General features: G+C 43.6%; 1 protein-coding gene across 1 annotated transcript; it reads left to right on the top strand.

The window, feature by feature from the left end:
* The first annotated feature begins 11557 nt into the window (after positions 1–11557).
* On the top strand, positions 11558–21507 carry DCSTAMP (dendrocyte expressed seven transmembrane protein). The gene is made up of 4 exons (XM_077351685.1): positions 11558–11668; positions 15263–16738; positions 19895–20218; positions 21358–21507. The coding sequence occupies exons 2-4, from the start codon at positions 15713–15715 to the stop codon at positions 21439–21441; spliced, it is 1434 nt and encodes a 477-aa protein (XP_077207800.1). The 5' UTR covers positions 11558–11668; positions 15263–15712; the 3' UTR covers positions 21442–21507.
* Positions 21508–21641: the final 134 nt, after the last annotated feature.

Raw genomic sequence — 21641 nt, 5'->3', positions numbered from 1 at the left:
AGGGTGGAGAAAATTGGGGTATAAAAACCAACTCTTCTAATATGTACAAGTTTTTAAAAATTGGCCATTACTCTTTACCTATTGGAATGATTAATTGGGAACATCCCGTGAATTCTTTCTGCTACAAGAAGAGCAGGAATCTCCAGTTAGTGGGAGGGACAGTATTTATTCATGCGTTTAGTTGTAATGTATTTACGCAAAATATTTCTTTTTAAGTTGGCCAAACTACAAGCGGCTAGCGTTAGGTGCCATTAAAAACCAGACTGTCACACTTTTGTATGGCTTCCCAAAGGCAATGCAGTTACTGATAAACTAAGGCTGCAGTCCTAACACACTTACTGGGCAGTAATTTCCACCGAGCAAAGTAGGGCCTACTGGAGAATCACGTTTTGGGTTGCTCTGAGCACCTGGCTTCTGTACAATGGAGAAATAAAAGCTCTCAGAGTGACTCAGGGAAGAGCATGCCTTTGAAGTCTGCTAAGAGCTTCTGATAGAACATGTCTGGAAGGCTGATAAATTCCTAATAAATTGTCTGCTCCCTCCTGCTAACAGGATCAATAGGATAAGGAAAGAAATACATTATAATTTGGACAGTAAGCAGACAGTAATTTTTGCTTAGGAAAAAATAAGTGAAATGTATAATGGGTTCATTGCAGCATCTAGCAATGCAGCAGGCCTGCTTCTGTTTCAGCTGACCTCACTGTTATTAACAACTATTCCCTCTGCCCCCATCACATGTTGCTTTAGTTACACTGTTTGGAACCCACCAGAATATTTTCTTGGCCACGAGGATTTCTCACCTCCTCCATTGGGGCAGCCCAAAAAGTACTTTCCTGAAACCTGGGGTGCCTGGGGAAAGGAGGCCACCCTTGCAAGTCATTGTGGGGTCCTCATAAGGTTGCTAGGATACCTATGGGGGATAGAGTTGCCAGATCCAGATTGGGAAACTCCTGGAGATTTGGGGATGGAACTTGTAAAGCAGGGGTATTCAACCTGTGGTCCTCCGGATGTGCATGGACTACAATTCCCACGAGTCCTGCCAGCGTTTGCTGGGAATTGTAGTCCATGCACATCTGGAGGACCACAGGTTGACTATCCCTGCTGTAAAGGACAGAGTCTTCAGTGGGGTACAGTGCCATAGAATCAACCCCACCCCAAGCATCCATTTCCCCCAGGGGAACTGGTCTCCTCCTTCCTTCCTTCCTTCCTTCCTTCCTTCCTTCCTTCCTTCCTTCCTTCCTTCCTTCCTTCCTTCCTTCCTTCCTTCCTTCCTTCCTTCCTTCCTTCCTTCCTTCCTTCCTTCCTTCCTCCTTCCTTCCTTCCTTCCTTCCTTCCTTCCTTCCTTCCTTCCTTCCTTCCTTCCTCCTTCCCCTCCCTTTAGTCTGGAGATGAGCTGTAATTCCAGGGGTCCCCAGGTCCTACCTGGAGGCTGGCGTCCCTAGTTCCCTATTGTGCAGCTGGGCCTGGCCCAATGGTTGGTACCATATGACACGGCTTGACCTGGCGATTGGTACTGCTTACCTGAGCCAGAGCTTTTGCAGACAGAGTCTGCCAACTGAGACTTATGTATCTCCCTTACATAAAAATTAATTAATATTCCAGACAATGTAGCAGGGTTATCGTTGTCTTTTGAGAATCTATATGCTGGGGAGGCTAATAGAGTTTAACCTCTTTCAGTTTCTAATTCCAATCTTCATGCATTCAAATTGGTCCTGATGGGCTTTTATCTCTATCATAACTGCATTTAAAGCTTTCGGCGAAACCACCAATGATGTCCTTTCTTTCCATCCTACAGGGATTGATGGGCAAGGCACTCAAAATGGAAATAACAGCCAATCCATTTGAAAGAGGAGGGTATTGGTGGGAAGCCACTGAATGCTGTTTACGAAAAGTCTCATAAAGGTAAAGGTAAAGGTAAAGGTATCCCCTGTGCAAGCACCGAGTCATGTCTGACCCTTGGGGTGACGCCCTCTAGCGTTTTCATGGCAGACTCAATACGGGGTGGTTTGCCAGTGCCTTCCCCAGTCATGACCGTTTACCCCCCAGCAAGCTGGGTACTCATTTTACCGACCTCGGAAGGATGGAAGGCTGAGCCAACCTTGAGCCGGCTGCTGGGATTGAACTCCCAGCCTTATGGGCAAAGCTTTCAGACGGCTGCCTTACCACTCTGCGCCACAAGAGGCTCATAAGTCTCATAAGGAGATTCATATTTCAGCCACTAATAGGAGATCTAATTCAACTTATAGGAGATCTATTCAGACTTAGATGAGTGAAGGAAAACCCTTCCCAATGCTCTCAGTCAAACTGCTGATCTCCCTTTATGTGCACAATAACCCTTACCCTCAAGATTTCAATCTTACTTCATTATGAAGTACAAGCAGAACAAAATAATATCTATTCCAAATTGAGATTCACTTCCGGGTTAGCTGTGGTCTGTGTATTAGTTACCTGCAAGGAATCACTAAAATCACTATGACATTCGGAGAGTATCATTTTGATCAAGGAAAATTGCAAAACTTTATCAGTCACAAGGCAACCCATGAGCTCTAATTCTAGTGAAACCTCAGCTGGACAATCATTCTGCCACTTTCTAGACTTCATTACTTTGGAACCACGAGAGCTGATGTGGTCAGGACTCTGACAGCTGTTTGGCCTACCTTGACCCAAGTCCCTCATGGCTGGCGAAGGATAGTAGTGAGGAGATTCGAGCCCCTCTCTGGGACATTATTAATCTGTTCCTAGATCCAGGGACCTCCGCAGGGAGACTGAAGGAGGCTGTGGTTAGGCACTTGGAAGAAAATGACGCTGGAGCCATCTGACCCAGCCAACTACCTCCCAGTCTTGCATTCGCCATTTCTGGGTAAGGTGGTTGAGTGTACAGAGTTTTCTGGAAGAAACGTCAGCCCTTGGTCCATTCCAAAATGCGTCCCAAGAGGGCCATGAGTTGCCCACACAGAGAATCTCTGGAGATAGCTGGATGTAGTTCAGTGGAACTTTTTATATGTAAATGTTATGGAATAATTAAGCCATATATTCTTTCTGTTATAACCCATCCCGAGCCCTCTGGGGAAGGGCAGAATAAAGATTTGAAAATAAATAAAAATAAATGGATAGAAGGGTTTCATTTTCATGGTGCATTAATTTCTTACCTCACCCTTCCATGGCAGCCTTTCCTGAAGATCTCCTCCTCCCCAGGCACTTGGGCTGCATTGGAAAAGGAGAGTTGAGAAAGTTGACCTCCCATCCATGGAAAGGTTTATTATTATTATTATTATTATTATTATTATTATTATTATTATTATTATTATTATTAACAACAACAACAACAACAACAACAACAACAACAACAACAACAACAACAGCAACAACATTTTTATGCCACCCTCCCAATATGACTCAGGGTGGTGTATGAAATGAAGCCATTATATACTGTTAAATGTGGGGAGTGCCTTAAAAAGACCACAGCACTTTGCTGAGTATATACACATAAATACCCAAATCAGTGAAGGAGATCTGCTTGCATCAGCAGCCACTGAAGCTCGTTCTGAACACATCCCCATGTGCAGTCACGGGACCAGCATGATGTCAGGATTATGAGCATCAGACTGTAATCTGGAGAATTAGGGTTGATCCCCCACTCCTCCCGCACAGGAAGTCATCTGGGAGACTTTGGGCCAAATAGATCTCTCAGAGCTCTCTTAGCCTCACCTACCTCACAAGGTGCCTGTCGTGGGGAGGGGAAGGGAAGGGGATTGTAAGCTGTTTTGAGACTCCTTAAAGCAGAGACAAATAGGGTATAAAAACCTACTCCTCTTCTTCTATCAGATACTCACCTGACCTCACACTGAACTGTATTACTATCTGAAGTCATTTTTATGGCATGAAACTAGCGGCTCATAACTAGGCCAGGGCCAAATGTAAGGAATAAACCTGTTACGGTGAAATAGCACATGGTACTAAAATGTCAGCAGTAGGCCTGAAATCAAATAAGAGGAGCATGTGGCTGCATGGCAGACAGTTCTCTGGTCTATAGGCTTTGTAGACTGGACAGAGAAGAGATGTATAGGACCGTTTCCACAATGGGAATTTTGTTGCTTCAGCTTCTGTGTGGGAGCATAAATCCAGGGCGGACGAGGTGCACCGGGCCAAATGCTCTCCTGTGCGGGAGCAACCTGCCCCAGCTCAAACTCTAGCCTACAAACCATTAGCATAGATTCAGATGGGTAGCCATTTTCGTCTGAAGTAGCACAATAAAATCAGAATCCAGTGGCACGTTTAAGACCAACAAAGATTTATTCAGAACGTGAGCTATTGAGTGAAAGTGCTCTTCGTCAAACTATGAACTCCTTATTCTCTGTCATGTGGAGTTCATAGTCTGAGGAATAGCGCTTGCACTCAAAAGCTCACACCCTGAATAAATCTTTGTTGGTCTTAAAAGTGCTACTGGACTCTGATTTTATTGTGCTATAACCCAGTGTGGAGCCTCCAGTGCGGAAATTGTCTAGGGAAATCTTCCTCTGCTTGAGTTTCTACATGGATTTTGGTGCTCTGTATTTCCAGACCAGAACTGGTAATCCCGATTGTAGACAGACCTGTATTTCCAGAATGATCACAAGAGTAAAAATAAAACAATTTCTAAACTAACCCCTGTGTGTGCTCTTCTGATATATAAAAACTAAATAACAAAAGAAAACTGCGTCAAAAATAACCCCTGGAAAATGCTGACAAATATTTTGAAAAGTCATTACATAGTAGGTTAATTCTGAATGAGATTTTAATTTTTTTCTGCTCCCCCCCCCATGGGAAGTCAGATTCTCTTCCTAAGGGTTCCTAGCTTCTGTCTGGCAGACAGGACCCTCTCCGCCCTCCTTTAAGAATATCTTGTCAGGATCCTTTTTACTAGTTTGTACTAGTGACATGTAAGCGCCTCTTGTGGTGCAGGGTGGTAAGGCAGCCGACATGATGTCTGAAGCTCTGACCATGAGGCTGGGAGTTCAATCCCAGCAGCCGGCTCAAGGTTGACTCAGCCTTCCATCCTTCCGAGGTCGGTAAAATGAGTACCCAGCTTGCTGGGGGGTAAACGGTCATGACTGGGGAAGGCACTGGCAAACCACCCCGTATTGAGTCTGCCATGAAAACACTAGAGGGCGTCACCCCAAGGGTCAGACATGACCCGGTGCTTGTACAGGGGATACCTTTACCTTTACCTTTACTAGTGACATGTAATTTTTATACAAAATCGAGTGGCTCCCTTTATATACATAGTCCCTTCATTCGTATCACTGTGCATATGAAATTCACCAATGTGGCATTCGTTGAGCCACCCTGGTGGCAGAGGGAGTAATTTAAATTAGCCTAGATACTGCAGCAAAACCAGCTTCCAGGGAAACTGTATTTCTTGGCAGTCACAATCCATCTCATTGATGCTCTCTGGGGATTTGGAGTAATTGCACCGAAATGCTTTTACGAAACTGTCGATTTTACTTATTGCATGCAAGTCACCGTTGCAAAACGCGGACAGGATTATGAATCATTGACTACGCAGAATTTCCAATGCCTTATATATTGATCCAGCACCCAATGGAATCAATGGGAAAGGTATCTTAAAATGACGTGAGAATTTAATGAACCGCTAAATGGTAGTTCCCTGTATAAAAGTGGACTTAACTCAGACAGACCAATAGTAATGTTGTCTCAGGACATTTTGCCTTGCTACGTGGTCATAGAATCATAGAATCATAGAATCATAGAATCATAGAATCATAGAATCATAGAGTTGGAAGGGGCCATACAGGCCATCTAGTCCAACCCCCTGCTCAACGCAGGACTAGCCCTAAGCATCCTAAAGCATCCAAGAAAAGTGTGTATCCAACCTTTGCTTGAAGACTTCCAGTGAGGGGGAGCTCACCACCTCTTTAGGCAGCCTATTCCACTGCTGAACTACTCTGACTGTGAAAAACTTTTTCCTGATATCTAGCCTATATCATTGTACTTGAAGTTTAAACCCATTACTGCGTGTCCTCTCCTCTGCAGCCAGCAGAAACAGCATCCTGCCCTCCTCCAAGTGACAACCTTTCAAATACTTAAAGAGGGCTATCATGTCCCCTCTCAACCTCCTTTTCTCCAGGCTGAACATTCCCAAGTCCCTCAACCTATCTTCATAGGGCTTGGTCCCTTGGCCCCAGATCATCTTCGTCGCTCTCCTCTGTACCCTTTCAATTTTATCGACATCCTTCTTGAAGTGAGGCCTCCAGAACTGCACACAGTACTCCAGGTGTGGTCTGACCAGTGCCGTATACAATGGGACTATGACATCTTGTGATTTTGATGTGATGCCCCTGTTGATACAGCCACACCAAAACCTCTGAGAAGCGTGTCAGAATTCTGTGCAGATGTTGCTTAAAATGGCAGCTGTCAGGAGGGGGAAGTGAAGAAGAGCTTCAATGAGAAATCGATACCTTCCCACTGAATTAGGCCCCTGGGAGACCCAAATAGGATTGCCAGCTTCCTGATGGGGCCTAGAGATTTCCCAGAATTGATCTCCATACTGCAGAAGTTAATTCCTTGGGGAAAATGGCTGCCTTGGAGGGTGGCATCATACCCCACTAAGGTCCCCCCCCCAATCTCCAGGAATTTCCAAACCTAGACTTGCCAACCCAGCAGAGCAATCCTCAACAGAGTTGAATGGGCCAAGAAGGGCATAACTCTGCTTAGGATGGCACTGAATGTCTCCGGCATTTTTGCTAAGACAAAATGGAAAGTCTCCCTGTGTTTCAGTCCAGATTTACAGGCCCCTTGCATACTGGGAAAGAGCAGAAGGAAGGATGCTTATATAGAAAAATGTGATTCCTAATACAGAAAAATGTGATTTCTTCTACCCAAGAGTTGTTTAGATATCAGGAAATGGCAAGCAGGATGGGGAAATAAAACCTGACTGTTAGGCTTATCTTTTCTTTAAGTTGTCATAATTAGGGTCATCTAAATACGGCTGTATTGTTAGATGATGTCTCATCATTTTGCTGATACTTATCGGGGCTTTGTGAAAAATAAAACAGACCTGTCCCTCCTTTCATCGCCACTTAAAAATGAGCTGTTGCAAGGCAATTCCCCTCCTCAGACTGCAAAAGAAAACAGAGAGCAATCCTATCTCAAAGCAGACTTTTTGCCTTTGTTTACTCTCTGAAACTGAAATTTTACAAAAGGCAACTGGCCATTGACTAGGGCCATGTGGAGCAACTGACCTCCAGGCCACAGAGATCAGTTCCCCTCAAGAAAATGGGGACTTTGGAGGCTGGACTCCGTGGCCTCAGATCCCTACTGAGGTTCATCATCCTGAAAGCCCTGCCTTTCCATAGGCTCCACCCCCAAAACTCAAGAATTTCCCAACAGCTGGCTGATTATGCTTAGGGAGACTCCTGCAGAGAAGAACAGTAAAGGAAACACAGGCTGAACTGCAGCTGGAGTACCTGAAGGCATCAATGCTCTTTGTTGCTGACATAGAACAGGCCACCTAGCAAAGCCCTACCTGAGTCAAAATGGGCCCTGGGAACAGCCGTGAACACTCTGTCTGTGTGTGTCCCAGTAGCTCCCAGGGCATCTTACTAATTACACATGAATTCAAAAGACCACATAAATGAAAGCCAGACTTTTTGAGAGGAAATGCGACAGAACTGCGCTGTCTCTGGAGGCTGGCCAGGATATTCGGCTTTATGCTGGGGACAAATAATGATTATTCTATGCAGAGAATGAAAGGATTCGGGTGGAAAGAAAAGAGGTCAGGAACGCAGAGGTTGCTGCAGCCTCCCCGACTTGTGCCGGCTAAGCTGGGCTGATGCAGCTGCACTGCACCAGAAGGCAGAAGCAGAAGGGAATACAAGGAGCAATATTTATGGGGGCTGTTAATCAAAGCACAGAGCTGGCAGCTCCAATCGCTTTGCAGCGGTCACTCCGGAGCAAATGTTATATGTCAGCTCTGCCCTCTGACACCCACTGAGCTTAGTGTCTGTAAGCTTATTATGTCAAGCTAACAAGAACATGTATACTTAGAACGACTTGGCAAGTATTGTTAAGGAACATTCTTGGCTACTGCATTCATTTTCTGGCTGATACCTTCTGAATTCATTTGCGTGCAGCATCAGACATTGGGAACAAAAGCTAAGGGGTTCGAGGAAGTTGACCTCTTCAGGGTCTTCTTGACTTCTTCCCAGGTCATAGATCAGAGTTTTCCAACCATGGGGGGAGGGGGGGCATTTGGTACCACGAAGGTTCCTCAATCGTATTGCGGCATAAGGGGGTTCAACATGGTGGCTGGGGAGAGCCCCCCCCATCCTGTGCCTTCCCTCTGAGCAAAGAGGACTGTATTGTTGACGTCGGGAGGTTTAGAATTGCACTGTTAATTTTTTTAATCTTTATGTGGCAATTAGTATTTATTATTTATTTTAAACTAGTCTCATATCTTCCTTGAACAAGAGGAGGGTTAAAATTAAGTAACACAAGAGTAACCTGTAATGAGAAGTTGGGGGATTGTTGGGTTTCCCTTTGGATCGGCAATGAATTGTTTCCGTTTTCCTGCCAACCATGATTTGTTGTTGTGACTGAACCACAAAATACGTTCAGTTTGTTTCCCTCCAAACCAGGATCTCCTTAAAATGTTTTGTAGGAAACAGACCAAAACACAACTTTTGAATGATTCCCTTCCCTGGTCAGTGGCAGTGTATATCTGAGTATCGATTCTGGGACAATGTTCAAAAGGAGATGGAATCATTTTGTTCATTTTCTTGAGAACATCTGAAGGCATCTCTATAGTTGTGAGGGATCTTAACAGATATGCAGGAAAAAAGGAAAAGCGAATAAACTAGTTATAGCTAAGTCATATCGCAATCACAAGACAAATTAATGGTGACTAACTGAACTCCCACTGATTCCAGTGGGTGTTGTTGGCCAATAACATCTGCTGGATCAGATGTCTTTAGTTTTGCCTTGGAATTTCAATTGTATTGACTAAAGTGACTTTCCAGTTTGCCAAGATTTAAAAAATAATAAGCTTATTCTCCAGAGTGTTGATGTCACCTTCAGTTTATAGAATGTATTTCACTTCTCAAGTCACTAATAAAAGTACTGATAAATAATAATAATATCACAGATTTGCTAAATGGACCATTGCATAATCTCACTTGAAATCTATTTTCTAGTTTCCCTGTTCTTGTAAAAGATTTTTTTAATCCCTACAAAAATAGTTTTTGAGTGGTACTCTAAGAATATAAAATATGAATGAGAGGAACCCATATTTAAAGGATGGCTCTTTAAGGCCATCCATGGCCTGGGCCTCACATACCTTAGGGATCCCCTTACTGATTATACCCCCCGCCCCCAAAGGGCACTGCACTCCGCCAGTACGAACAGGCTGGCAATCCATGGTCTCTGGGATGTACATTTGGCCTCAACCAGGGGAAGGCCTTTTTGGTTGCAGCCCCCACTTTGTGGAATAAGCTCCCAGAAGAGTCTTCAAGAGCTGGCTCAGTTTCAAAAGGCCTGCAAGACAGAGCCCTTCCACCAGGCATTTGGATAGGGCCAATAACCAGCCAAATCACTGAACTGGCCCCCTCCTGTGATGAGGCCTCCCCTGGAATAATCAAAGAAGAGCTACAGACAATGGTCTTAAATATTGGTGTAGTAATGGAATAGAACAAGGTATTTTAAATGATTTTAGATAGTTTAGTTAATGATAGTTAATTTTTAAAATGCTATTTGTATCCAATTTTTATGTTGAGCCAGCTTGCCAAAAGGGGTGAGAATGAATGGATGAATGAATGAATGAATGAATGAATGAATGTGCATCAAAGCCAAAATTAGATGCCAGGGAGAAACAGTGTACATCAGACCATGACTCTTCAAGCTAACAACAAAGCTTAAAAAAACATCCCACTTCTCCTTTCCCCCAGTGGCCCTTATAACATTCGTCACAAGGCACATGATGGTGTGAAATTGCACATTTTTTCCTTTAAAAAAGCAGAACAAATTATGCTGGGTGACCTTGGACCAAGCACAGTATCTTAACCACACATGTGTAGATAAAATGTTGGACAAGAGAATGATATAAACCTCTTTGGGTCCCCTTTGGGGAGATAGATAGGGTATAAATGAATGAATTAATTAATGAATTAATTAATGAATTAAAGAAAGAAAGAAGGAAATACCTTTGATTTTGACCCATTTGTTACCCTAATTCTCTGTTCAGCTCTCAATAGTTGAAGATGCTTCAACTGGGAAGATGGTTCCAATTTGGGCCTATCATCTCTTTAAAGTGGCATCCTTTAATAGCAGTTTGGTCTCACTCCCGTAGAAAAACAAAGTATGTGGTTTGCACATGGGGGCAACTAGCAGGAAGGGATGGGGAAACAGGTGCGCATTGTACACACATGCACAGTTTGTGAGCATTGCTGTCAAACATTTGCAAGTGCTTAGGTAACTTTTTAAACATCCAGTGGGAACACTCACAAATTGTGTGTGTGTGTGTTTTGGGTTGAACATGGGGAGTATTTGCCTGTCACCTAGGGTTGCCAGGTCCTGCTCCCCAAAGCCACCAGCAGCGGATGGGGGGGGGGGTTGGGTTGTCAGTTCCAGGCTGAGAAACTTTGGGAGATTTGGAAGTGGACCCTGGGGAGGACAGGGACCTCAAGAGGGTACAATACCATAGAGTCCACCTTCCAGAGCAGCCATTTTCTTCAGGGGAACTGATCTCTGTAGTCTGGAGATGAGATGTAATTCCAGGAGAACTCCTATTCTTGCCTGGAGGCTGGCACCCCTACCCATCCCCTACCATGGGAATGTTCAGGTTGAGAGGTTGACATGATAGCCCTCTTTAAGTATTTGAAAGGTTGTCATTTGGAGGAGGGGAGGATGCTGTTCCCATTGGCTGCAGAGAAAAGGATGTGCAGTAATGGGTTTAAACTACAAGTACAACGATATAGGCTAGATATCAGGAAAACATTTTCACAGTCAGAATAGTTCAGCAGTGGAATAGGCTGCTTAAGGAGGTGGTGAGCTCCCCCTCACTGGCAGTCTTCAAGCAAAGGTTGGATACACACTTTTCTTGGATGCTTTAGGATGCGTTGAGCAGGGGGTTAGACTAGATGGCCTGTATGGCCCCTTCCAACTCTATGATTCTATGATTCTATGATTCTATCCCCATATTGTATTAGTGGTAGAAAATAACATTGCTTTCCTGGTTATCTGAACATTAGCTGAGTAGTATTGTTTCATGTTCTGCAAACGCTGGTAAATCTCCTCTTGCTAACAATATCCCAGTACCAGATTCCAGCAGACCAGCCTGCGTTTCCAATAGTTGTTTCCATTACATGGGAGCTATTTGCTTAACAAGGTAACGTTCTACAGAGAACAGAGTATGGATTTGTGGATATGTATTGTTATGTCCTCAACAGCCATAGCTTCTTGCCAATGAATTACTTCCACCTTCAAAACCAGAAGCATTTCAAGATTGTAATTTGCATGACTCATTATAGGGAGGTGGGTGGACCACTGGAGTCCCAAGCAGTGACTCATCTTAACTTCTTCTTCTTCTTCTTTTGTCAGCAACAGTCAAAGCTTCTCCTCTGAGTAAAGAGGCACGGTGACATGAAAAACTGTAATGGTCCCTTCAGGACAGTCTGTAAGTAAACCTTCAGAATTATGCTTTTGGGCATGCTCCAATAATGGTAGCAACAAGAAAACAAGGTTGTATTGGATGGGGTAGATCTTTGTTTTCATTCCTTCCTGCTCTTGGGTGGTGGAATGGTGCCGCACTGCTAATGCCTATGTGTTTTTTAAATATCTCCACTGACACCTGCCCAAGTTATTTTGAGACTTTTGCTGGTGCAGAAAAGGCAAGCCTCCTTTTCTTTAGGGGTGCCAGCCTCCAGGTGGGACCTGTGGATCCCCTGGAATTACAGCAGAGATCAGTACCCCTGGAGAAAATGGATGCTTTAGAGCAGGGGTAGTCAAACTGCGGCCCTCCAGATGTCCATGGACTACAATTCCCAGGAGCCCCCTGCCAGCGAACGCTGGCAGGGGGCTCCTGGGAATTGTAGTCCATGGACATCTGGAGGGCCGCAGTTTGACTACCCCTGCTTTAGAGGTTTATTGTATGGCATTGTACCCAGCTGAGGTTCCTGTCCTCCCCAGGCTTCACCCCCAAATCTTACGGAGTTTTTCAACCTGGAGCTGGGAACCATATTCATCTCTGGAATCCGAGCATTGGCAGCAGTAAAGGAGTCCAGTGCCTAAGAGTGTACTCCTATGAAGAGTTCATCTACTTCAAATTAATTGAAACTGGGTTTAGAACGGTATAACTCTGTAGAGAATCTGATCTTAGGTACTGGTTTGTGGATCTTCAGAGACAGGCACTGCTCCCCTTTAGAAGTACAGTACTCCTTTAGTATCTATTGAAGTACTCATTTAGTATCTATTGATTGATGCCTCAAATCAAGAACGTCTGGGTGATGTAGGATGCAATCCTAAGAACTCTTTTTTCTGGGAGTAAGGTCCATGGAATAAGTACTTCTGAGTAGACTAGTGTAGGATGGCTCCTGTAATCATCAGAGCAGAGGATCCAGAGGCTACACATTTTGTGATGCTTTCTAGACTTGGTTGTGAGACATTTTTGCTGGATCCTGCCCATAAAATGAACTGGTAATAAAGTGTCAGCAACCAAGAACAAGAATCAACATGTCATCTACAAATAACCCAGCGTGGTACAGTGTTTAAGACTGGCGGCTTCTAATCTGGCGGGCTGGGTTTGATTACCTGATCCTCCACATGCAGCCAGCGGGGTGACCTTGGGTTTGTCAGAGCCCTGATAGGGCTGTTCTGACCAAGCACTCTTGTCAGAGCTCTCTCAGACTCACCTCCCTCACAGGATGTCTGTTGTGGGGAAAGGAAAGGGAAGGTGATTGTAAACTGCTTTGAGTCTTCTCCAGGCAGTGAAAAGCGGGGTATAACACCCAACTCTTCTTCTTCTTCAAATAGTCTGTGGAAAGGAAGCAGCCAACAAGTTCCCCTTACCAACCACAGGCTAACTTGGAAGCATCCTCTACAATCACTGGCAAAAAAGATACTTTTCCACCTTGGTTTTCAGTTTCTTCAAAGACAACGAGAATAGGAAGGGGGAACTAAAATCTGCACAAGCATATTTTAAGGCATAATCTTTTTGGAAAATTCCTGCCCTAAAAAAAAACCAAAAAGCCCTCAGTGTTTATTTCAAATTCCCAGCAGATAATAAAACAGGCCAATGAAGAATGATAAAAACTGCAGATGAGGAGCGCATTAATAATCTCAAGAAGAGAAGCTTCTGTCCCACTTCCTGATAACCTGCTGTGCTCAAGATAAACAAAAAGATACTGTTGTCCTTATAAAATGATATTTGTTAAGGGGGAAGTATCTCATAAGAGGATAAAATTGGAAAACTTTATCTTATTTAATTAGTATCTGATGGATCGTGATGTGTTCATAATCTAATAAGCATGTAAATCCGTTTGACATTTTGTGTTGTTGGAACAGCAGCAGAAGAGCAAAAACACAACAGTAAAGCCCCAAGACTGAACTGTGCAGTTAGGTTGGCTGGTAAAATATGAACCGATTGAACTGCTAATCTCTCTGAACTGCTGGGGTTTTACCTTTTACGAAATAAAGAAAACATGTCCCAGTGGGATTTGTGGTGGGAAATACGAAAGGGGGTGGCAGGTTACAGTGCATGAGCAATTGGGATGTGAGTGTCCTGCATAGTGCAGGGGGTTGGACTAGATGACCCATGAGACCCCTTCCAACTCTATTATTCTGTGATTCTATGAGTGCAGCTATTGCTGATGACTGTGTCATGTGTGGAGTGATTTCCTTCCCTTCCTTGCCGCTGTTTCCAATGAACAGCAATTGTGGATGAAGAAGTGTGTAGGCACACAAAAGCTTGTACCCAGAATTAAACTTTATTGGTCTTCAAGGTGCCACTGGATGCAAACTTTATTCAAAGTGCCCTAGTTATGCTTGTGGCTGAACACTAATAACACCCAAAGAACTTGTATTGACTATGCTTTTAAAAAATTCCCAGCCTTGTTCATGAACATGTATGCTCCCCTCCCACATTTGGTTCTCACAAGAGCTCTGTGATGTAGCTTAGGCTGAGAGAGAGAGAGAAAGAGAGGCTCAGTCACCATTTGAACTTCATGGCAGTAAGGATCTGAACCCACTGACTGTACACTGATATTCTGACTGCCAACCAATGTCCTAACGTCCCCATTTTGTAAAGTACAAGCTTACCAGGTATGTGTCAAAGCAATCAAATGACCATTTTCACCCTTTTTCAGAGAGGCCACAAGGACACAGGCAGGAAGTGGAATTATTTGTGGTCGACAAGTCAGAGGACAGAATCAGCTTCCCCCCCCCTTCAATGGAGAAGAGTCATCCCCTCCTCCATCACCCAGTTCCTAGATCACCTGAGAACCAGAAAACCCAGTGATAGGTTGCTGAGAATGCAGTAGCTCAGCCCTAAGAATTCTTAGTCCTCCTATGATCATTACAGGAACAACAGGTATAAAACTAAAGTGGTTTTCACTCTAGTTTGTAGAGAGAGAGAGTGTGTGTGTGTGTGTGTGAACACTTCGACTAACAGCAGGCAATGACAGTTTTTAACAATCCCGGACATTCAGGTTTTATATGACAGTCATTTTCTATTTAGTTGAGCCCCTGAAAATTATCCCAGGCTCTTCTGATCACTGTTTGGGTGACCTTTAGCTAAAAGTAATTAACCAATAAAGAAAGTTCATGGTGTCTCTGGTACAAAGTCTCTTCTAAATAAGGGGAGACACTGATTGGAATTTGGGTCCTGGCTTTTTGAATTATTGGCCCTATTGAATTAGTTACCCTATGAGACCTGACCTTGTAGGCTTGTGTTGTCCAAAGAATTTACTTAAAGTTTCATTTAAAGTGTAGTGAACGGGATTCTCACAGTAATGTTTCAAGGACATTACAGCAGGGACCCTCAACCTTTTGTGAGTCTCTAATTCTAACACAAGGCTGTGGAAGGTAATTCTAACACAAAATGGCTGCTATGAGGCTCCAAGAGACAGGAGGCGGGGCCAACCACAGATTGTTAGGGACCGAGATTGTGCCTAATGCGAAGAGTAGATTTTCAACATTTCAAGAAGTTCTGCTTAACAAAATATCCTTTTAAACGAACGTGTTGTTTACAAAACATTTTGTTGTTCACACACAGCTTCAGTCACATGGTGAAGATCCTGCCCCTGCAATGATTTGTGGACCTGCAGAGCCAATTAGATCTCTAACAACTAACCAGAAGCCCTGCTGGGCAAAACCCCCACTTGGTCCTCTCCACTTGTTGAAACACTGGCCAGGCAGCAATACATCGGGGATCCCTGAGCTAGCGGATGGAAGCCTGGATGGGACACGCACAGGTTGATACACAGCACAACAGGGGACTGTCCATCACTTTGCAGGCACCTGTGAGGGAGGTAAAAACAAGTTGGGAAGTCTTCAGTTTTAAAGAGAATCAAAGAAGGGGCTCCCCCCTTGCTACATTTTGAGAGCTGTTGAATTCAAGCATAAATCCTCCCCAATTACTTCTTATAACTTCTAAGGATACAGTGCCCTCCTTTTTTTATATCCTCAGTCACCATCACTGGATCTCCAGAGCACTGAGGACAAAATGACTAATTTTCTCACATTTGCTCAGCATGCCTGGAAACTTTTTGTGTCTGAAAGAAAGACTGGCTGGAAGAATTTTGTGCACCTGTTTGTGATCTGCAGCGTCGTTAGTTTGGTATTGACCATGTTCCTGCTCCTCGCTGGGTACTCATTTCTGGTGGACTATCCCCTCTTTTCCTTGGTCACGTCCACATTCCTCTGGATTATCCTTTCTGTTGGTCTGTGTTCTTCTAGGCACCTCCGATGCTGGGCGTCTCTCTTCTTCCTGTCTGCTGGACTGCGTGAAGGAAGGAATGCCTTGGTTGCAGCTGGGACTGGGGTAGCCCTTTCTGGGAACCTCCAAAGCATTTTCTACAATCTACAGCAGCTGGCGGATAGTGTGACGTGCATTCTGGAATCGCAACGTTTTCCTTTCCTCAGCCACTACGCTGCAGCAATTTGGTGGATTTACCATCAGTTTAAGCTTTTGGACAACCCGTTTAAAGACCTTGTGTCGACAGAGGGGGATCTGAACATGGTTTACTCGGTTTCGGATCAGAGCTTGAAACAGAAGCTGAAGCATACAAGGTGGCAAATCCAGAATGTTACCAGCCAGATCTCATCTATACTTGAATTACAGCCATACATGGGCAAAAAGGTCCTTCCTCTTCTGGGGGTTGTCTTCATGATTGTTGGGGCATTCCTCTTTGTCCGAAAATTCTTGAATCCCTGCAACGTCAAATTTAAGAATACTTACATTACAAGAGAGTTTGTCCGATACAACGAACAGCAATGGCGTGAGAGAAAGCTCTCTGTCTTGCCCCTCAGTAAAGAGGAAAGAAAGGTCTACACGGCCATCCCCTCTTTTCGCCAAACATCCCGGGAAAGGAAACGCACCGCACGCTTTTTTCTCCCTGTGCTTGCTAACCTTTGCATTTGGATTCTTTTTACGGCAGTGGATTATTTGCTTTACTGGCTCATTTTCTCAGTGAGCAAGCATCTGCAAGATTTCCCTGAGCTAGACGTCCATTTGAAATTGTATTACCATGTAAGTATCATAGCTACAGAACCAGCACTTTTCTCTGGCTTTGATTGCTTTGGATAAAAGTGTACCGCAGAATAAACTTATGCTAAGAATACAATACTAAAGGCCTGGAAGCAGTGAATGGTGGTGAATGGTGGCAGTAAGCAGACCCAGAATCTTGTCCTTTGGTCATTTTGAACGCTGCAGTGTGGTCTTTGGAAAGAGATGCAGAATTTGGGAGGGCCATAGTTCAGTGGTAGAACATACTCCCCAGCATACTTTGCATGCAGGGCAGAGTCTGCACTTACTTTGTTTATTCCATTGTCAATCCTGTTGAATTCAGATCAATTTGAACTCGAGTTTTCCTCTCCTCCCCCTCCATTGAAACAGGAAAGTGTTCTGCATGTGGTTAGGGAGGCTCAGAAGAGGGGAGGAGTGGCAAATGGGGACTCTTTCTTTGTTTTCTTGAAGGGGGGAGAAGATCGAAGAAGTCAGAGGAGGGAGGAAAAAAATCCTTTCTTTTCTTGAAGGGGGGGAGGATTGAAGAAGGCAGAAAAAAAATCCAAGGCCGACAGAAGTTGAGAGAAATTAGGGGCTTCTCCTTTAAGGCAAGTTTGTCACATGGCCCCCTGTAGCCAATCACGGGTTCTCTACCATGGAGGAGAGCCCAGATTCAAAACAATGTGATTTTAAAATATATTGAGGATTAAAAGCACTCTTAAGATATCGCACAATAAAGGTGGGGTCACTCTGGGACTGAATCGACCTGGGATTGGAATAAAAGCTCCGTGCAGTTTACACCCAGATCTCATCTTCAAGCCCCAGCATAATCAGGATTTCAAGCAGCAGAGCTGGGAAAGGTCTCAGATTGAGACTGTGTTGAGTCACTGCCAATGTAGAAGAGGTGGTGCTCAGGGAGATGGGCTAATGGATACACTTGAATACAATCTAGTTTATATGGAGTCTGTTCTATCTCAGGCTTTATCTGCTCTGGGCCTTTTATCCCCTGTAACCCCAATTTTAAAAAACCAAAGACATTTACAACTTATTTAATTTCCATTTTGTTATTTAGCGCTTTAAAATTTCCCTCTATAATTTCTATGATTGATCCGTGGTGACACTACCTTTTCCCCACGATATCAAGGAGTGGATATAACTTGCTACATCTGAGAAAACCGCTCCAAAACTCCCAGTATTTCAAGTGTAGATGTCAGAGTTTTTCTGGATTAACTTCCTTCCCTTTCTCCGCGCCTCCAGCACTGATGTACTGAGGTAGTCTGTCACTGATTGGTCAGGGCGGCTGCAGGAAAACTGGCTCCCAGTTGTCATTCCCTTGCAAGATTTATTTTTTCTCATTTTTTAAGTGACTGTGCTCCAAAAGCCCACACTTCTATGTGTTGAGCTTTGCCTTTTGGATTGTCTTCCCCCCCCTCATCCCCCACCTCACTCAGGAAAATAAAAATAAACAATTAGCCTCATGATCCACTCCACCCCCCACCCCCACTTGCTTTGGTTGTAGAGTCAGGAGTCAAAAGGAAAAAAATCCCTCTCCAGCTTTGTGCTCGTACACACACACCTAATTTCCCCAATCAAGCGGGAAGGAGAGAGCAGCCAGATGATTAAGTGCAGAAGGCAACGTCTGTTTCAAGTCAGGAAAAACGAAGGCGGAAGATCCAGGTTCAGATTGATCTGAATTCAGCAGGATCAACAATGGGAAAAATGTGAGTGCAGATTTAGCCCCAATCAGTATTGTCTACTCCTACCTACAGGAGGTCTCCTGGATCTCTGGTAGATTTCTAGTGTTGCCAACCTCCAAGTGACATCTGGATCTCCTGCTATTACAGCTGGTTCCCCTGGAGCAGTTCCAATTAGGAGTTACAATGAGCAGTTCCCCTGGAGAAAATGGCTTGCAGTCCATGGACTGTGTTTGCTCTCCATGGCTCTGCTCTTTGAATTCATTGTTTCAGAGGTGAAGCTTACTTCAGATCAATGACTGAACATGAAAGCTGATTAATGGGGCTATTTGGATATTTCCTCAGAACAGCCACCCCAAAAATAGCAGGGATGATTTGCAAAAGGGGTCCTAAGATCCCCTCCCTTACAAAACACACAAGTTGTTGGCAGTCTTGCCAATGTGAGAATTTCTGTCATCAAGACGTTTGGCACCACAGCCCAAGTTCTTTCAGGCTTGCAATAATTTTTTTTGTTCCTTTTTGTGCTTCTCAGCAGGTACATTTCCCATTACCTTGTCTTAGAGCTGCCTGCGCTGAGCCATCAATTTTTCCCCCTCTCTGCCAAAGAAACCATTTATCCAAGAAGCAATTATAAGAATCTCAGGTGTTCTGGAGAGTAGGGCATTTTGGTTCAGAAACATAACAATTGCTTAACTTCCAGTGACAACACAACAGGGAGAGATTTAAATAACACCTGCTGCTGGATAAAAGGAAAAGAAATTCCTGCTTCATAGTTGTCTGTTGTATAATCTACTCTTCCATCAACTGGGAAATAAAACAGAAACACCCCCCACAGATAAGGATGGGCATGAACCGCAAAAATTTGGTTTGATTTGTGGTTGAGCCACAAACCGAACCATAAAACTCACAAACCCAGTTAGCTCTCATATGAATCAAACCACATTTGTGAGGTATGTGCATGAAACAGCTGAGCTGCAGGGACAGCCTGTTCTTGTGACTCAGTTGCTTTTAGCTCTAAATAGCTGAGCCATGGGAGCAGGCTGCCCCTGCAACACGGCTGTTTAGATTGGAGAAGAAAGTGAGGGTTTAATTTCCTGCTTTTTGTTTCCCATGAATTCACGAACCTCCACAAATTGCTTTAAAACCACAAACGAGCCAAAATTAATCACAAGTTAAGGTTCTTGAGCCAGTCTGTGTATTTTTTCCAGAGGGATGCTGCTGCTTTGAGCCACCCTGAGCCCTAAGAAAAGGGTGACATAAAAATGTGTGTATGTGTGTGGAAAATAGCCCAGAAATGCCTTTGAACAATAATTTAATGTGTGAATGTCCTATAGATGGAAACAAAATGCAAAGAACTTTTGGCGAAATCCAACATCTCAGTGGCATGACGAAACTTTGAAGTATTGTGCTTGAATTGTTTTATAATGGGAGCAGCACAAACAGCCAGCTCCATTGTATAACTTTTCTCTCCATTCCTTTTTTACAGAAAAATGCCGATAAATTTATCTTCAACAACGGAGAGATCATTAAGAATACGACCTCCTTTAATATTCCTCTCTTTGAGCATGCCTGTATCCCCAAACCAAAATTTGCCCTTGCTGCCATATGGATCCAGTTAGCTGTCATTGTCTTCTTTTTAGCAGTCCTTGGGCTGTTGGCCTCTGTCTTCACACAGCTTAAAATACTTGCGACAACGTCATTCTTTCCTCACATAGGCATGAAACGGATAAAATATCTACATGCAAAGTTACTGAACCGAAGATCAAAGCTTGCAGGGCGAAACACAAAAAGGAAGAATTCATTTGCAATGGTAAATACCTTGGAAAGCAGTACTAGTTCTGAATATTATATTTATAGCTGAGGCCTGTCATCTACCCCATGTAGGCTGAATCTACCAGGAGTAGGCAAAAAGTCCCAGATTCTTGGTCCTAGCACCAGGGCTAGAGTGGCCACAGCCATGCGCTGCACTAACTCCCACAGAAACAGAAAATGTAGCTCCAATGCACATGTATTTGGGCAAACTTTTATTTATTTATTCATACTTATATACTGCCGTCCCCGAAGGTGGAAGTTATGTATGTGTGGACTGCTCCTGCACCAGTCTGGTAACACATCTGCTATGAAAGCTGGCACATCTTCCCTAATAGGAAACGCTGGAGAATCTGGGGCTTTTCAGTCTCAAAGAGGCTTATAAAATTAAGCACTTGGTAGAGAATGTGGATAGAGGGAACTTTGTCTCCTCACTCCATAATATGAGAACTTGGGGAAACATGTTTAGAATGGACAGACGGAAGTCCAGCTTTATTCAGCAAATAATTAAACTGCGGAATTCATTGCCAGTGGACGAAGGGATATGCACAAGCATGGATGGCTTTAAAAGTGGGTTGGATTGAGAAAGGAGAGGTCAGTCGATTGGTACTACTCAAGGGAACTTCCATGTACATCAATAGCAAATCTCCAAATATCAGCATTCCGGAGCTACAGCATGGCTTCTATGCTGTTTGGCCTTCCACAGGAACTGGTTGACCATGGGAAACAGTATTCTGGATTACATATACTGGACCAGTATTCTGGTCTGATCTAGAAGATTCTATTATGTTCTTATGTAAAGTTATAGTTAATCTTATTTTCATATTCATCCCCCAGACCGAATCACTGCCATAATAGCTTTGGAGAGCTGGTAAGCCCAAGTGGTAAATACAAGCTTTACTTCCTGAACTAGTTCCCTTCCATCCAGGATGAAGGGCATAGAGAGATCTTGCTTAAGAAGACTACTAAACTGTGCTTTCTTTGCCATCCTCTTCATCAAAGCAGGAAAGAGAATAAACAAAAGTTTCCATCTTGTTCTGTACAGAGCAGAAAAGGTCCATAACTTCCTCATTCCTTCCACTTCTGCAATTTCATAATGGTTATTCACATGTTAAAAAAAATACTTTGCTTTTTCCACAGCTACACTTTTGGTTCCCTATCCTCCAAGCTATGAAAAATGTCCAGAAGGAAGACTCAGAGATGACCAAAGACAGCTGTGTTTAACAACAAAAAAGAAAATCCTTTTTGAGTGGACCAATGACGTGGGTTGGATTAAAAAAAAATCATTGATTTGCCTTTTACTTCCAATGCAACTTTGAACTCATAAAAAAACTAAAATTCTTAGCTTAATTTGCTCAATTGTCTTAATAACTATAAATAATACCTCCCTTAACCTTCTTCTTTTTCCTTCTCTCTCAAAAAAA

This window comes from Paroedura picta, chromosome 9 (genome assembly GCF_049243985.1).
Source record: "Paroedura picta isolate Pp20150507F chromosome 9, Ppicta_v3.0, whole genome shotgun sequence".
NCBI classification, from domain to species: Eukaryota; Metazoa; Chordata; class Lepidosauria; order Squamata; family Gekkonidae; genus Paroedura; species Paroedura picta.
Note: the sequence above shows the minus strand (reverse complement) of the source record. Positions and strands in the feature narration are given on the sequence as shown.

What these genes read in the sequence shown, in the direction of transcription:
- DCSTAMP (XM_077351685.1), top strand. Translation starts at nt 15,713, where the DNA reads ATGACTAATTTTCTCACATTTGCTCAGCATGCCTGGAAACTTTTTGTG. An exon ending in ATTTGAAATTGTATTACCAT is followed by an intron (nt 16,739 to 19,894) that starts GTAAGTATCATA and finishes CCTTTTTTACAG; the next exon opens with AAAAATGCCGATAAATTTAT. An exon ending in GGAAGAATTCATTTGCAATG is followed by an intron (nt 20,219 to 21,357) that starts GTAAATACCTTG and finishes CTTTTTCCACAG; the next exon opens with CTACACTTTTGGTTCCCTAT.